Raw genomic sequence first — 18,082 nt, forward strand, 5'->3', positions numbered from 1 at the left:
AAACTGTATACAGTTAAATGGTTTTTGAATATCTCACTAATCCATTACGGTTCAGGGATGAAAGGGATGTAGGTGTCTGATAAACAAGTAATCAAACGAGCGTCACTGAATAAATCGGTTCGATAGCTGAAAATGTGTCCTTTTCCACGGGGCTATTAAACTATAGCCTCTATGAGATGTCTTTTGTTTACTACAAACTCCGTTATCGAGAAGAAACAATCAATGTTTTACAATGAAGGAACCCTAGGGATCCCATGTTTCGATTCAATGTTCCACACTTGTCCACGACTTTCGTTGTCACAGTATGTATATGAGGTCGAACGATATAAATACTGACATTACAACGGTCCTTTTATAACAGTCCTTTTCGATAGTATGTATAATATTTATTCAAGAGGGCTGCTGCTTGAGAAGCTACGTTCCACTCGTTATCCTTATGGGGGAGTAAATTGTGTAACATATCCCGCATAACGACTGATGATAACAACAACAGAAGAATGGGTGCATTCAAAAATGAAAAAAAAAAATCAGTAGAAAACTGTTTTTTTGAGTTGGTTTGATGTTGAGGAAAATTATACATATATGCTTTACCCAGAGGAGACCGTTCGGGATAAAACTTTTCACCGGAAGGATGAAACTGGTGAACATTCAAGGTTGGATGTAATTCAAAAGCAGAAATGAAATGTTGTGAAGGCAACACAATCGTCGGGCGATGATTCATTGAAATTTTCTGCCTTTCTCCGTAATTTGAGGTGCACCGAACGGCTGTAAGCTCTCCCTTTATGTTATTTGTTCACCCGCGACACAGGGGGGCACATTACCATGACAAAATTGATTTTTCCTAAATTGTAGCATGAACTGCAATCCATATATGTTAATATATAAAATTCAAAGTAATATGTATAGTACAACTAACCCAATAATAGTTCCACTTTTGAAATTTGCTTTTTGAATTAGACTTAACAGTGCACAAGAAAGGCACCATCTCTTCTCGGTTGACTTTGGTGGTTTAACAATGCTACAAACACATTTATGTATATTGTGGGGGTGGTATTTTTATGCGATTGTGTTATCATTGTGTTTCCAAAGGCTTTTGTTGTATTACCTAGAGAAACACTGAATACTGTTGCTGCTTCCGATCTGATTCTCGCAAATACCGGATTAACAGAACAGTGAAATTTCCATGAAAAATTCGCACCGGTACTGCAATCGAAAGTGAGACAAGTTCTTGGAAATTATGTAGCGTGTCCAGGGCAGCTGCCGATTGTTTGAATTAATACTTGCTATTACACGAGTTTAGTAGAAGAGAAGTAACGAATGGGTAAAACCAGATCCAGCAATAACATTGATAAGGATTGACTATAGCTAGCAATACAGGATGTGGAGATATTAGCCGTGTTTACTCTTTTAATTAAAACTTTATTATTCGCATATTGTTCGTAGCCGCATAACTGGAAAACACTCCGGAAATTCGTTCGAAGTTTTTTCTCCAGGTACCTATTCGTTTATAATTTGCATACGAATTTTTTTTCTAGATTTTGCTTCAGGAATTCAGTGGAACATTACTTCAGGAATTATTTCGGATATTCCTTTAGAGAATTATTCTAGAATTTCTTTGGAAATACATTCTAAATATACTTAAAAAATTCCTTCGGAAAGTCTTTTTATAATCTCTTGAAATAATTTTCGATGAAATTCCTAAAAGAATTTCCAAAGCAGTGTTGGTAGAACCATAATCAAATCTCAATCATCGAGGCTTCATGCACGAGCCAACTCGCTTGCGATTCTGTAGGGAGAGCATCGCGCTTTAGTTTCTTGGACAGAATCGCGCCGCTTCGCTCACTCGCCGAAAAATGACTTCGTTCTAAAAAGCGACAAAACGCAATCGAGGTGTATGTTCTGTTTACGTATGGATTTATTGGCCATTGTTTTAAGCGAAAAAAGTTAATTCAATGCATTCAACAATTAAGAACGCGTAAAAATCATGCAATGATGCAAGTCGCTATTCGAATCATGAGCGATTCTCTGGGCTATGATTCTGATGGGATTTGTCTCTCGAAAAATTTGAATTGCCGATCATATTTGAGAATTTGAAATTTTACGATCACTGATAAAGTAATACCTAAAGGAATTTCTGAAGCAGATATTTAAAAAAAATCCGAAGAATTCCTAAAGGAAATTTCGATGGAATTCCTAAAAGAATTTTCGAAGGAATTTCTGGGAGAATTTTTGGAGGAATCCGTCAAAAATTCTCTCTGAAATTTTTTTAAGAATTTATTCAAAAAATTCTTTTAAAAAATATCAAGAAATTCCTAGAAGTTTTAAAGGAATTCCTGGAGGAAATATCCTAAAGAACAGAATTTCCGAAGGAATGGATTCTTTGGAGCATTTCCAGAAATAATCTCCGAAGGAATTTTTTGAAGAATATCTGAAGGAACAAGTAGGAATTCCTGAACAAAATTCCGAAGGTATTTCCAAAGGTTTCCTTCGCAGTATTTTGCGAAAAAATTTCGAAAGAATTCCTTAAGGAGTTACCTAAATGAATTTTCGATGAAGTTTATGGAAAGAATTCCCGGATGAGTTTTAGAATGAATTCCTTAAAAGTGCCTGAGATTAGATTAGAATGCCTGACAGAATGCCTGAAATAATTTCCTAAAGAATTCCTTAAGGATTAATTTCTGAGATAACACCTTGATGATTTTTTCAAGATATTTCAAGAGGATTTTTTAAGGAACCTCCTAAATAATTCCTGGAATTTCGAATAGAATATCCGAAGATGTTCCAAGAGAAACATTCCGAAGAATTCCCGAAGGCTTTCCCAGTTAATTACATACCCAGACGATACAATAAAATTAACAGTTCTTAACGTTTAAAATTGTTTAAAGTGAGCCAAGAAAGAATTTAAGCATTCAATGTTATTACATCTTCATAGTTTCAGAATTAGTGACAGTCGCCTTTGATAAAAACAACATTTTTACTGATTATTTGCTGATTTGATTAACCTGCTTGGCAACCGCTTCTATAATTATCGATTTCCTATTTACCCTCCAAATTTATTTATATCTTATTTCAAAATTATAAAAATAATCTGCAACATGTATAACATAAAACCGTGAAAGCTGCTTCGAAATGTTATGTGTTTGTTAAACGTATTTTTTAAATCCTGGAAATTTTATGAAAACCCTGGGAAAACCTGGAAAAATCAGGGAATTTACATTTTGTAAATGGGTCGACACCAATGGGAATTTAGTCGAATAGGCATTTTCTCGAATGGACATTTAGTCGACAAGTGAATTTCAGCATGATAGGTCGATCAAATGGCATCCGACGAAATGGTATAGATTCATTACATTCAATCATTATTTGATTCACTTTAATAAAGACATAAAAAAAAATTCACAAACTACAATGTGTTCTTCGTTTATTTCTCATGTAAGTGTGCCATTTTGTACCACCTCTAGTGCGTTTTGCTCTGGGACCAACAAATTTTAAATGCTTTAAAAAGTCACAAGAACCTAGCAATTTCGAGCAGGAGATCACTAGCTACCTTTGTTAATTTTGTGCCTGTACTTTGAAATGATTCGCGATTTCGATTTATATTGGTTAAAACATCGACAAAGCTGGTAGTTATTGGGTAACATCCTGCCCTACTTACCCAAGGTGCTGGACAGTCTTTTACAAGGTTTTGATGAACTAATTAGCTCATTTTGGCTAAAAGATGCTAAAAGAATTGTATTGTTATTCAATTGGCTTCTCAGCGTTAGCTCGATGAATTGTCATGTTGTTTGTTCGAAGAACTAACATTCACTTTTCGGTGCTTACTCACTCATCATTATCATTCAACAGTAGCTCTACAATAGAACTCTCATATAAATTCGAATATTGCGAATACAGTTCTGTTTTCACGCCATTCTGTTTGACATTCGATGTATAAGGATTCGATTTGCTTAAACCTTCACATTATTTTTGTGTGGTTTTATTTTTGCATACGTGCTTTCGTCTCGTAAAAATAGGGTCTAGTGTTGATATTCGCACTTACGGCGAGAGAAAAGCGCCGCCAGCTTCATTGATTTGATGGATCGATCACTCCCTGGAGCAAATCACCCCAAGGTCCCAGTTCACGTCTTAATAGGAATGTAATAAAGGGGAGCGTTGATTGTAACCCCAACGCTTGTCGCCGCCGCCGCGCCGGTAGCAACGAGTGCGGTATGTTCCCACGAAGACGAACCCTCGCCGTCGCAGAAGCATTTCAATATCCTTGTCGAATGTTTCTTACTTCCCACGAACACTCGCATATCCTCTTAATGATGAGTTTGTACGTGCGGATGTGTATGATACTGTGGGAGCTGCTCCGGGTGGCTATGGCGGTTATACGACTAACTGCGCTGCTGCAGCCATTGAATTCTTCGAATGGAAAAATCGATCGATTTTTTTCTCCTGCTGTTTTGCAAATACACCCTCTCGTCGGCAAAATAGCTCTATGCCAGGTGACTTGCCCGAGCATACCGTACTTACAGAAGTTGGTACAAAGGTTAGCGGTGACGACGAGAAGGGATTCCATTCAGGTGAATACTTTTTGCTGGTTGGGGATAGGCGAAGATGTTTGCTTTCGTAATAGAAAATCTCACAATTATCTGACCATAATAAATTTGACGTATAACGTAGGTTGTTATAATTTGTAGAAGAGGTTAGTTCTCTGGCTTGCTATAAACACTTTTTTTCACTATCGTTATTAATCTCAGCATACATCCTACTGGTACTTACAACTAAGCATTTCAAAATAAAACAACTTATCTTATTCTGAATTCAAATCTAGAAGCAAAACAAGGAACCGCAAATTTCAGCTTCCGTAGAACGACCATTTTCCTCAGTGAAGATAATGAGCATTTCCCAATAATCTCCAACAATTTCCTAACTCTGTACGGGTTGGAAAAAATAGATAGAAGTTTTTTATTCGGAAAATCTAAAAATGTCTCCTCGTCCGGGTCTGACTTAGCGTTGACCAAAAGCTAGAGAAGCAGAAGATGGCTACGAAAAGTCTGGTTATCATCGTTTTCGGATTACGAACGAGAATCAATGCGAAATTACTCTCATAAAAAGGGGTTGCGAATGATAAGATATACTCTTGGGTACCCTTATTACCTTCTCTTTCCGAAACGGAATATCACCGCAGGTGAAATGGTGTATGGTTTCGTCGGTCGGTTGTGCGGGTTAGAACTCAGTTCTTAAAGACGGTGTATTATATGCTTGTTAAAGCTTTCTTCATCCTGCTATAATGATTTGTGTTTATATTCAATTATATCTATAGTTTTTTTTCCTGTTTGGATTTGGTGACTGTTGCATGACCGTTTGATTAGGTTTGCCAAAATAGAACTAGCATCTAGAAACAATCAGTTGTTCTGTTGAATGTATATACATAAGTAGTACAAATTTGGCAATGTATGACATAAAAAGCTGCTTCTTATTGGCTTCTTCGGTAAGGTACTTTTGTTTGATAGAAATATGGCACCATACTTATCTTATACTACCTGTCTGTCCTGTGCACAATAACAACCGGTACTAACGTCTATAGAATAGTGTTCATTATATAGCATCAAATGTCTTTCCATGTTTTACTGAGCGTCTCGTCTAATACAAGAAGATACAATTATAAAACTTTGTCTTCTCTTGTTTTCTTCTCTTTTCTCTGTTTTTTCTGATATAGATTGCATGGAACTACTTTTAGGTAAGTAGCACATCAGAGTTTGAGTTTGATGACCGCAATACAATGTACCAGCCGATACGTCTTTTTTGATCTGGCTTTTAATATCTTCCTTCATGTCTGGTACATAACCATCTTTGTTACAAAGAACAGAAAGTTCGATTAACGGCGTAAACCAATTTGTTAATGTCGCTATCAAAAATAACTAAAAAGCAATTTTACAAGCTTGAAACAGATCATAAATTAGAATGACGTTTACCGAACAAAACTCAACTCACCACTACCTTCAACTTAGATTCGAGCTTGAATACATATCCTAAACTTTGCAAACTCATATCTTCGATGGTTTCTCGAAATATGTCATCGCTGATGGGTTCTATTCTCAGCAATCGCGCAAACGATGAAGACAATGTTGATTTTCTGGCCATAATTAGTAGACCGCTTCATGTTTTCAAAAAGTATCAAAAATTCAACCGGTCAGATCAAAATCACAATTCTTATGCTAAAATAAGCCTCCACTGCCAAATTTTAAGCTAATTCGAATTAGTCGCTCAAGTCGATTAAGTGTTTTCGGCTATTTTCAATTATGAAAAAAAAATCTAACAAAAGGTATATAAACGCCAAAAATCAGCGCAGCCAACCTCTAGACGGAAGCTTTTGGTGTGTGTGCTCTACATGTCTTGTAAACATTGCGATTCGTTCCGTTCACGTTAAAGTGATTTTCAAGCTTTTAGGTACATAAAAGCACTGTTTCCTTTAAAAGTCGGAAATTTATTATATAATAGTGAAAGAAACCCAGCTTTGCCCGGTTGTTGCAAATGTCACAATAAACTATTTGCAGCATCGCACTCTAGATCAATTTCCGTGCGTTTGCTTTGTTTTCCTCAACAGCTGGCCCAAAATTGTTTCTAATGATTTTTTTACATTTCCCCGTTAAATTCACCAACTTTTTGTAGATACAAACCTTGCGGATCCCTAAACGAATCGATTAGGGAAAAAATCTTGCGAATCAGTCAACCCGTTTGCGAGTTAAATCGACAGGAAGGAAAACTCAACTCAATTTTATTATATAGAAGATTTTTATTCCTTTTTCTCCCCTGGACATTTGAGTAAGAAGATTGCTAATGTGCGATTTACCGTTGAATTGGGTTGTTTAGCAGAAAATAATATGAGGTTTCTTATAGTTTAACATAAAGAGCATGCTTTTCTGATCTCCAACATATTTTTATTTTGTTTGTAAACCTTTTATTTTCATTTTTGTATAGCAAACAAAAACCTATTTTAATCGATAGAATGACACTAACATTCATAGAATGACAGTTGGCCCATGCAGCATAAGAACAAATTTTTAGTCCCATATAAATTAAAAATGCAAATGAAAAATAGTTCCGGGGCTCCAAAAATTCTGAAAAATTGGGGTTAGGCTTAGTTTTTTATGCAGGTTCAGAATATGTAAAAACATGTATACCCCTAAACAACCCAATTCTTAAAATCAGAAGCTAAACATTTGTCATTAATTTACACTTTACACGTAAGGCTTTCTTCAAACAAGTTGTTCGAACAAAGTTGCGATGATTTTTGGCGTTTATATCTCTTTTTAGATTTTTTTCAAAACTGAAAATAGCCCAAGAACACTAAATCGACTTGAGCCACCTCGAAATTTTATCCGAATTAGCTTAAAATTTGACAGCACCACAGAATCATTCAACACGTCGAAGGGACTGCATGTTGACTCACCATAAAACTATACGATTATGAAGTTTTGTACTCGGGTTTTCTGTTACTTGATTGCACCATCACCGGAAAAAAATAGTGAGTTGTCAAAACGTTGAACGACACACTCAACTTATCTGCAACTTAATTTAAACAAACAGTTTAATTTTGAAAGACGCATTAAAGTTACATGGTAAAAAATATGCAACTTGATGAATTTGTTTCGTGTTTGCAACATAAAGTGCAGTATTCTTTGGTTGTTTGTTTCCAAATGTCAAACACGTACTGCATTGCAATGTTAATGAAACATTGATCACAACTTGAACGTTTTTGACATCTTGATGCAACTTTTTCGTGCATTGATGTTTTTCCAATGCCTTTATTGAAACTGAATAGAAACAAGGTGCTTTTTGGAAGATGTTGCGTGTGCTACTTGGGATGAAGAGGTCTAATAATTAGTTTCCGAGAAGGGTCCCGTAGCGTAGTTGGCTACACGTTCGCCTTATAAGCGAATGGTCATGGATTCTATTCCCAGCCCCTCTACTAAACCCTCGTCAGTTATCAGAAGCGTAGTCCGAACGGTGGCGTTTTGGTGTACGCGCCTCGCCGACACGGTTGCCTGATGGACGACTGACAAAACTGTTCTTCTCGGAGGCACTCCTCCAACATATTTCGATTAATGGCCGAACAAAGCAACGATCACTGGATTTTACATGGACAAATGAACACAATGGACTTACGATGATAGGAACTGGCAACGACAACGATAGGATAACATGTCCTATCGTTGTGGTATGTCCTAATGTTCCGGAAGTGTTTAAATAGTGCATCCTGGATATAATAGCATTAAAAACAATTGTGGATCCGCTAAAACTCTTCGAATCTATCACTAGAACACCTTGTTTTTGACAAAATTCCGTTCAAAATGATGAAAAATCAAAATTTCGCATTAAAAAATTGCGTTCTTTGAGTCTATTATTGCGGTAGTGGTAAGGTCCTATTGTTGTGGTATCACCCTCCATATGAAATATAGGCAATACCGCAACAATAGAACTGACTTTCAAAAAAAAGCAACGATACAACAACTGATATAGCAACTGTGTCCTATTATTGCGGTAGTTTGTTTTCATTGTGAAAAAAAAGCAAATCAACATAAGTTTAGCACAATTGACGTAATATTTACGAAACTAGAATTAACGACCTTCATTCGACTACTGCAATGTGAAAAAAGATAAGCAGTTCATTTTTAAAGAATTATCTAAATCAATTTTGTTTTGACGCGGCGCTTATCTCCTCCATAATAGGTCGTTTTACCCTAACGAACAATGGACATCTAAAAATAGATTCTGTGTGGATTCTGTACAGCAAAGTATCACAGTAGATCACGGCGCAGTAGTGGTTAAGAACACAGAGTGCCTACCAAATAAATGTACGAATAAAAACAAATAGTTTCCATTCCAATTCGACTGGTAGCTTAAATGTGTTTCCTCAAGCCACTTCTTCTTCTTCTTATTGGCATTACATCCCCACAATGGGACAGAGCCGCCTCGCAGCTTAGTGTTCATTAATCACTTCCACAGTTATTAACTGTGAGGTTTCTAAGCCAAGCTACCATTTTTGCATTCGTATATCATGAGGCTAACACGATGATACTTTTATGCCCAGGGAAGTCGAGATAATTTCCAATCCGAAAATTGCCTAGACCGGCACCGGGAATCGAACCCAGCCACCCTCAGCATGGTCTTGCTTTGTAGCCGCGCGTCTTACTGCACGGCTAAGGAGGGCCCCAAGGTCCTCAAGCTAGTCACAGACAATAGTTTTTTTTTTATTGAAATGTAGTTTCTATTTGACTTGCCATCAATTTTGAAAGCAAAAATTATGCAATGACTGTGTAGCATAGCTTCATTAGCTTGTCAAAAATGGACTTCAAACAGCTTAAGAGGTCCGTTCATAAATTATATTCAGGAAGAGAGGCAGAACTCCGACTAACCAGTCGAAATTTTCAGATGCTTCATTTAAAATGTTTGACATAGAAGCAGAAAGTTGAAAATCGTTATTTTTTGCTTGCTGTATTAAATGGGTCTTCCCTGTAACCTGTAACGCTGAGTAGACACTTTAACGTAATGGTGTGTTACCAGGTAAGATTGAGCATGGTCAGATTGCCAGCTTCAGACAAATCCTTGGGTGAGTGAATGACATCGTAATTTCCTTCTTTCACATAGTTTATTTCTTTCTTCCGCATATTTATGGTGAATATGGGAGCAGCCGGCAGTAATATTTTTTGTCGAAGACTGGAATAAAGGATCCCTCCCCTCCTTGATTTTTAAAAGCATTCTAGGTAGTGATTTTAAAAAACATGAGTGTCACTATTGTCCAATGTATAAATAACACCGTGCCATTTATATTTCATATTGCTACACATTTGACATTTTATAACACATTTAAAGCCTTCATTCTTTGATGCCTTTTTCGTTAATTTTTCTAATATGCTTTTATGGGCAGTGTAGTGTACTGTTTAAAGGAAGAACGTGGCAGCATCCGAAAATGGAGTTCAGTGCGTGATCTCTCATGTTTCGGACAGCAGAACGATCGTGCGGTCGACCGAATTATTGTGTTCTGCATTGCGCGGCCGGTAATAAAATTAATCAGTTCAGTGCGTGATCTCTCATGTTTCGGACAGCAGAACGATCGCGCGGTCGGCCGAATTATTATGTTCTGCATTGCGCGGCCGGTAATAAAATTAATCAGTTCAGTGCGTGATCTCTCAAGTTTCGGACAGCAGAACGATCATGCGGTCGGCCGAATTATCGTGTTCTGCATTGCGCGGCCGGCAATAAAATTAATCAGTTCAGTGCGTGATACTTGTTTCGAAGCGGGCTTGGTAGTCATATAGCTACTGCTTCTGCCTCATACGCAGGAGGTCGTGGGTTAAATCCCAGGTCCGTTCCATTCTCCTACTTTGTATCTTTCTCTTTATTCCTCATGTTCTAGCAATCGCTAGAACTGGAAATGGACTTCCATACCGTTTCCATTACTATTCCTATACCTCCAGCTTGAGTATTCTATCAGTAATCTGCTAGAATTGGAAATGAACTATAGAGCTCGTTTCCTACATCCAATTAGAAATTCCATCAGTTACCTTCTCCTATCTATCACATTGGCAGCTCGTTAACCAAGACGGACCCCTGCCTCTCCAACCTAACCCATAAATTCCAACAAATTCCGCATGAACTCGTGGCAAGTGCAGAGGTATATTCGGCTTGCAGTGGGCGAGTGATTGCATCATCATTTCCTCCCCCTTCCCTACATTGACTTGCATTCTGACGTGGCAGGCGCCAGTATGACCTAACAAATGAGATCACCAGTACTTGTACATTGAAGATGTGTGCTAGACCCAAGCAAACATCTGTTGGTTCCCTGTGCAAGAACAGCTGATCTGGTCATAATGGAGTAGCAACTACGAGCAGTCAATCAAGCTCAAGCTCAAGCTCAAGAACGTGGCAGCATCCGAAAATGTTCGGATTCACCTGAGATTTTTTGGAGGAATTCACAATTGAATTTCCATAGAAATGTCTTGAAGAATTCCTCGGGAAATTTTTGGATGAATTCCCGGGGACAAGTTTCAAGAAATTCCATGTGAATTTCAGAAGGAATGCACGGAAACTTCTGGAGGGATTCGTGGAGGAACTTCCGGAAGAATTCCTGAAGAAACTTCCTTCCTTCTTCAAGAGTTTCCCTGGAAATTCATCCGATTATTCCCCATTTTTTTCAGGAGATGTTCCAAAAATTTCTCCAAGAACTCCCCCATGAAATTCTTCTGGAAATCATTCAAGAAATTTTCCAAGAAAGTCCTGCCGGAAGTTCCCTAATCATTTCTTCCCCAGTCCCCAGAAATTATTGTAAAAATTTGCTTCGAATTTCCCCTAAAAAAATCATCTAGTTTTTCTCCGATAAATTATTCTTTCAAATTCCAGAAAAACAGTTTCCAAATTTTCGGACAGATTTTTTATAACAAATATTCTAATGTTTGGTCGAGCATACGTTGTATAGCAAGTAATCTAGTAGCCAAGTTAGCCTTTTAAACACATTTTCCCACATGCTAGTTGCAGTTTTGGGTAGGTCACCAACCAGTACTGCAATTTCTCATTTTCAATGAGAGATGTCACGCGATGTCTACATTTCTGCCCCTTTCAATATCTATCGAAACGCGAAGGATGACTGGCATGCTACAAAAATCTCAAAAAATATTTGTTCCGTGGCAGGTCATGAAAGTGTGCAATATCTGCTTTATTTTTGTGTTTATTACCACTTTCCACTCGGTGAGTTGAAGGAATATGATTAATTTATCGACTAGTCACTATTATTTGCATATAGGGTTACTGCTCCTGGACTTCATCTCATAGCTCCGATATTCAACTCATGAAAAACAAAGCAATGAAAAAGAATTTGATTTGTGTCTCATTTTTGTGATTTTTTTCTGCAGTGAGCACGCATATTAGCAAGAAGAAGCAACGAAATTGATGCTGTATTTCTTTATTTCGCGATGAGATGAATATATGTTCAGTGAGATGGAAAACGGAACAGTTTCCCTATCTTTGGAAATAATTAAGAAATTTTAATTTTAAAATAAAGCACATCATGCTTTCATGATTGCCTTTCATACGATCAAACAATCCACAATTCTTTCCTTTGGTCGCCTGTAATAGAAAAAGGCGCTTTGTTCTCTGTCTTATGACGATCACGACCTTTTGCAGTACTGGTCACAATTCAATGATTTCGATTTATTCACTTTAAATTAGAATAAAAGCTGAATAATTGTAAGGAGTCTTGTTCCGACCGTCTTCCAGTGCGGTTGGTTTTCGCGCTCTACTTTTGTGCGGTGATTCGCACATAAGTAGAACAATAGAACCAGTGCAGTGACCGCGGTCGAAACAAATGTGCAGTGTATTAAAACTATATATAAAAGTGCTACAAATGCGGATGACGCGGGCATGTTCGTGCATGCAAAGGCTGATCGGTTAATATCAAGGGCAATGCCCTTGCTAATACTGGGATCAAGCCAATTTAAATGCTCAAACATGTTCAGCGGCAGAATAACTAGAAAAAAGGTAAGCCTTTAATAATCTGTAAAAATATTCAAAAACAGCACCCACACACGTTCACATATATCCACATATACACAAATACGCACATACAAACATATACTGATGGACATAGTATTCGTCATGTTTTCATAGTTATCTATATGAAAACATAACGAATGCTCTTGTCTATCCGTGTACATTTACAAACACACATACACACACATATACACACATACTCATATAGATAAACACGCACACAGTTTGTATTATATTTAGATTAGGTATTTGGAAGCGTTTGGTACGGGAGGTCCACGCTTTCTTCCTTTCCCTTCGATTCCAAGCTATTGAGTGACTTTAGGTATTCCTGAGGTCGCTCAATATCTAGGAGTCTTCTCTGCGGTACATACTGCGTAGTTGGCCGTAGTTGCGTAGTTGTCAAGCTACCACATGGGAGTGTACTGGCGTGGGACTCTCACCTACTAAACCCTCTTTGGGCTCCAACCCTAATTTCCTTCCGGGACAGCTTTCCAGCATTACTTCTGGAGGATAGGCTGTACTCAATGTACTCATTCACACAGGCACTCACACCATTTGAGACTTACTTGGATGCTCATTCTAACACTCCACTACCATGCCTCGAGGAGTCAATAGCGGTAACTGACTGGGCCAACAGATACTACGCTAAGACACTCCTACCTCAGCATGTGTAGTCTATGCACAAACTTCAGCCATGCCACGGGGTGACCATAGCGGTTACCCGCTACGACACTCCTTCCTCAGCACAGGCCGATCACTCACTCTTCTGCCGAAGCAGACCACGCGCTCCCTACCAAAGTAGGGGCATTTCCCGTACACCACATGTGCCTCACTTTCCCGTTACGTTGGGATATGGAGACTTGGAAGTAGTGTGTAACGGTGTATATCCGGCCATATCGTCAGGCTCAGTACAACACTGAAGCTGACAATATGGCGTCCCTAACCCCGAATCCCAAGGTGTCAGGCAGTGACAATTATCCAGGTCGTTAACGGAGCCTGTGGAGGTTCCACAGAGTGAGGGCTGCTTTGGCGGCAAGCGGGTGGCAGTGTGTGGTACCCACACACCCCCAAGTGGTGCACATGTGGTACAAGCGAATGGGAGTTGGGGGTATTACTCGTAATACCCCCACAGAGTGAGGGACCGAGTGTATGGGTGAGCACTAGAGTGGGGCGCAGTTGCATGGAAAAATGCAAACTTCGTCCGATCAAGTGAGATCAAGGTTTTTCTGAATCGTTTTGGGACCTCAATCAACTGTGCAAAATATGGGCTCGATTGGTTGCAACCTCGCATGCCGCATCGCGTTTTAAATTTACCTGGAGATTAGTATGGGAAAACGTGCTTTTTTACATTTTTGCTTTTAGCGGCTTCGATTTATCATCAGAAGAAGGTACGTAGCTGGAAGGTCCACAAAAAATGTTATTACGTTTCGAAAATTGATTGTTCAAACCACATGCAAGAAATCAATGTTTCTGCCAGCACTACCGAACAACCTATGGTTATCAAAGGGCAAAACCCATCTTGCTTCTTGTCGGATTTTTTTTATTGTGAAATAATTCCGGATAGCTCCCATTAGCTCTAAAGCCCTATAAGATCAACTATTTTGAAATAACACTCAGTTAAATTATTGGTCTACGTAGTTCGGCAGTGCTGGCAGAATAAACGATTTTTTGCATATGGTTTGATCACTCAATGTTCAAAGCGTTATAACTTTTTTCGTGGACGTCCCAGCAACGTGCCTTCTTCAGCAAAGTCTTTCGGCATCCTTTGGGTTATACTTTAACGCAATGTGCCACTTGGTTTACGATGAACTGAAACCTCTAGTAGTAGAAATGCAAAAATATACGTTCTCCCATACTAATTTCCATACAAACTTCAAACGCGATGCGGAAAGCGAGGAAGCAACCAATCGGTCCCAGATTCTGCACAGTTGTTCAGGACCCAGAATGGATTCGAAAAACCATTGATTTGAAAAAACGACCATGACGCCCCACTCTAGTGAGCACACAAGTAAGTGTCGGGGGCAGATACCTCTGCTGCACCTCAGAAGTAGTGGACACGAAAGTCTCGCTATGACTGGCAGGAGTGTCGGGGGGTTGATGCTTCTGCGGCACCTCAGAAATAGGAGACATGAAAGGGTCTGCCTCGTAGCTGAGGTAGGAGCGGCATAGGAGCCACCAACCTAGGGTCGCCTCCGGCTTGGTAGACAAGTGATGCCACCCTATTGCAGGACGGGGTGAACACCATACTGAGTGAGGACTGTCTATGTTGTGAGATGGCGGCATGGGGTACCCCCTGCAGGGTACCTGTTGGTCCTCTTGCAATCATTCAAGCGGCATAGGCAGGTGAGTGTTGGAGCACATGTGGTGCCAGTGTGTCTTGTGCAAATGTGTTGCATGGGGAGTGTCGGAAAGTTGAGGCGCATACGTGCACTTGTGTACGTCATGGAGGGGGCGCAATGGCCAATAGTCATCCCGCGAAGTATTGCTTAATTGCGGGCCGGGGGAATGACTGGAGAGGAAGGAGTTGGTTTTAGTGGGTCGGGAGTGGTGATCCCATCCCCACACTACCTGGGTTCGCCTCCCCAGGTGTCTGGTTGCAGATTTCCATTACCCTCGTTAAAAAAAAGACATGTGCCTCACTGTGGGTGTGTGGATTCAACCCACTACCACACTGCCACCGAAGCAGCTTCTCCAAATGTCACTCGCCCCATGTGAGTCTTATTTGGGTGCTCACCCTAACACTCCACTGGCATGCCTCGAGGTGTCAATAGCGGTATGTAGGGACCAATCAATGATATTACGCTACGACACTCCTGCCTCAGTATGCGCAGTCCACACTTAACTTCTGCCGTGCTTCGAGGTGACAATAGTGGTGACGCACTATGACAAACAGATCACTCGTTCTCTGATGCACAATCAAGTACTATTGCTGTTCGATATGTGCCTAGCTGGAGCATTGTGCTTACATTTCCAATATGAAAAAATAGCAATTTTTATATCGATAACATAGGGTCCGTCTCATGATAGTTAGGAAATTGAAAAATCACCCGGTTATAAGAATGGCTGGTGCTACCCAGCAATACCAATAAGGCATTGATCAAAAATGACTCGATCTGTGTCAAAAGTAAACTTGCTCTACGAGCAGGGTCATTCGATAATTATTGAATTTCCTCTTTTAAGTTTGATTTGAGTTCAAGTCGGGAAATGAGACAGATCCTTAGGCGATTTACACACGTTTCGAGTTACTAGTCTAATGCGAGAAAATGAAAAGGAAATTAAATTTGAGTTTCTATAATTTTCTTCAGCATTTCATGCGTGAAATTAGTATTACGTTCAGAATTCCAGAAGCTGCAGTTATCAAGTTTTTGCAATGAAATTAAATATAAACAAGGATGTTAACGATCATTCAGTAATTTGCGTTCGATCATTTAGTAGTTTGTCAATAACACATTCCAGAAGCTGAATTTCAAAATATGTTGTATGGTGGACTTCTAGTGCGAAGGTTTTTCTACAACTTTGCCTAATGGTTCGTTATTAGAATTCAACTAATAACGGAGTTAGAGCGCTAGTTGCAGTAACTTAGACTAAATGATTGGAATTTTGTTATCATTTAGTCTAAGTTACTGAAACTATAGCTATAACTCCGTTACAAGTGGAATTCAAACAACGAACCATTAGGCAGAGTTGTAGAAAAACCTTCGCACTACAAGTTCACCATACAACATATTTTGAAATTAATATGTAAATCTAGGATGTTTAAGAAAGATATTGAATTGAGCTTAAACAAAACTAGAGTTTGCAGTAGCAACATGTCTCTATACATGAAATAAATAAACCTAGTTTTGACGACTGCAAGTTGGTTCCTCAAACGCCTGCAATTTGGTTCAAATCATGGTCAAATACCCTATTTAGTGTTGCTAGTATCGAATCTGAGACGGATGCCGTAACAAAGCTATACTAGCATACATTGACTTTTTAAAAGAAGAAGGTAGATAACATGATAGCGGCAACATTTAGTAATTTTTACTGATTTTTTATGCATGGATGGCATCCTAAATGCCTTCCTGCAATTTAAAAAGCTGAGTAGTTTATAATGTTCATTATTTGAGACATGAATTTTGTTTGTAAAATGTGTTGCCAGTTGCATATTTATTTATATTTAAACTGGTGATGCAATTCATAATTCTTCGGGGACCGAGCACAAATGGGATTAGCAAAGCTATAAAACTATTCTTCAGTCCAATCATCCAATTAACTTCAGTCACCCTCCACTTCAGCACCCTCGGATTCTCGAATGTCGTTCCATCCACTGGAAGAATCAATTACCTTCCCGGTCGTCGCTAGAGCTGCGTTTTATGTAACGTCTAACGTTACATCATAAATTCCAATATTGAACCCAAACGCAAGAAATTGGATTAAAACATGAAGCACCTAGCTAGCTTGCTTTTAACTAACGGACGTGCACGAGTCGAAGTTGAAACACGGAAAGGGCTATGTCATCTATGTAGGAGAACGACGACCAAGTCTAGAGCTTCGCTAATCTCACTAGGTCACGATTCGCTTAGATCACGAATCGAGAGTGAGATAGAACAATAAACTTGTAAGCTGTATTATATTGTGTACTATTGACTAGCTCTTCCAACAACAGCGACAGAATACTATGAGGGAGAATAATTTATTGGCTGAAAACATCTAATACCACGTTCAGACTACGAATTGAACAACATATCATTAAAATGTTCGGCTTGAGAAATGCCATCAAGATGGCTCAGTAGCATGTAAAAAGCCCGTAGTCTGATCATGGTATAACACTACTGCTGTTGCATTTTGACATCTACAAGTCATGAGTAACGACCGCTACTGATGCAGTTGCACTGTGCATTTTACAGGTAGAATAGACGGAACGTGGCAACTAGGGGAACTGTTCCGTTTTCCATCTCATCTGTTTTCCATCGCATCGCAAAACAAAGAAATACAGCACCAATCTCGTCGCTTCTTTTTGCTAACACGCGTGCTCACTGGTGAAAAAATCACAAAAATAAGAAACAAATCAAATGCCTTTTTATTGCTTTGTTTTTGATGGGATGGAAATAGGAGCTATGGGATGAACTGTTGAACCGTTCCCCTATGTGGACAAGTACGCGTGCCGATAGAATAGTGTTGTAAGACGACGGATATGCTCGTATTAATTAATTGAAGCTACGTTGTGTAGTATTATTACTATTATCAGTGTGAGACATTTGCATCAAAGATCTTGTCAGCAATATCTGCAGGATATGTTGCTGTACAATCATCTTAAGATTCCTTCTTCTCGTACTCCTCCCGGTAGGAAAGTGCTTCGTTCAATTCCGGCATCGGTTTGTACTCCTGGTTGAAAACGCGCATCTGCAACGAAATAGGGAAGAATAACCGTACATAATTTGAGTAAATTGTGCTGTAAAATATATCAATTAGGTAGATTAAATCTAATTTGCATCAATTTTTCAAAATTTGCTTAACAAACTGTCGTCGACGGGAATAAAATTAATCAATCATTCAAAACGAAAAT

General features: G+C 38.9%; 2 protein-coding genes across 5 annotated transcripts in view; one reads left to right on the forward strand and one right to left on the reverse strand.

Annotated features, from left to right (window-relative positions):
- LOC134225237 (RNA-binding protein Musashi homolog 1-like) overlaps window positions 1-18,082 on the forward strand; it is a 153,158-nt gene that overhangs the window by 66,654 nt on the left and 68,422 nt on the right. For 3 of the 4 annotated variants that reach the window (XM_062705145.1, XM_062705146.1, XM_062705148.1), the window contains one exon: window positions 5,705-5,725. The exons of the other annotated variant lie outside the window; for it this stretch is intronic. In XM_062705145.1, the coding sequence (XP_062561129.1) occupies window positions 5,705-5,725 (21 nt within the window). The remainder of the gene's footprint in view (window positions 1-5,704; window positions 5,726-18,082) is intronic. 4 annotated transcript variants of the gene reach the window in all.
- LOC134225239 (uncharacterized) overlaps window positions 17,100-18,082 on the reverse strand; it is an 85,082-nt gene continuing 84,099 nt past the window's right edge. Inside the window, exon 6 of the mRNA XM_062705150.1 lies at window positions 17,100-17,919. Within this exon, the coding sequence (XP_062561134.1) occupies window positions 17,830-17,919 (90 nt within the window). The 3' untranslated portion in view covers window positions 17,100-17,829. The remainder of the gene's footprint in view (window positions 17,920-18,082) is intronic.

The sequence above is a fragment of the Armigeres subalbatus genome, chromosome 3 (genome assembly GCF_024139115.2).
Source record: "Armigeres subalbatus isolate Guangzhou_Male chromosome 3, GZ_Asu_2, whole genome shotgun sequence".
In the NCBI taxonomy this organism is placed as follows: domain Eukaryota; kingdom Metazoa; phylum Arthropoda; class Insecta; order Diptera; family Culicidae; genus Armigeres; species Armigeres subalbatus.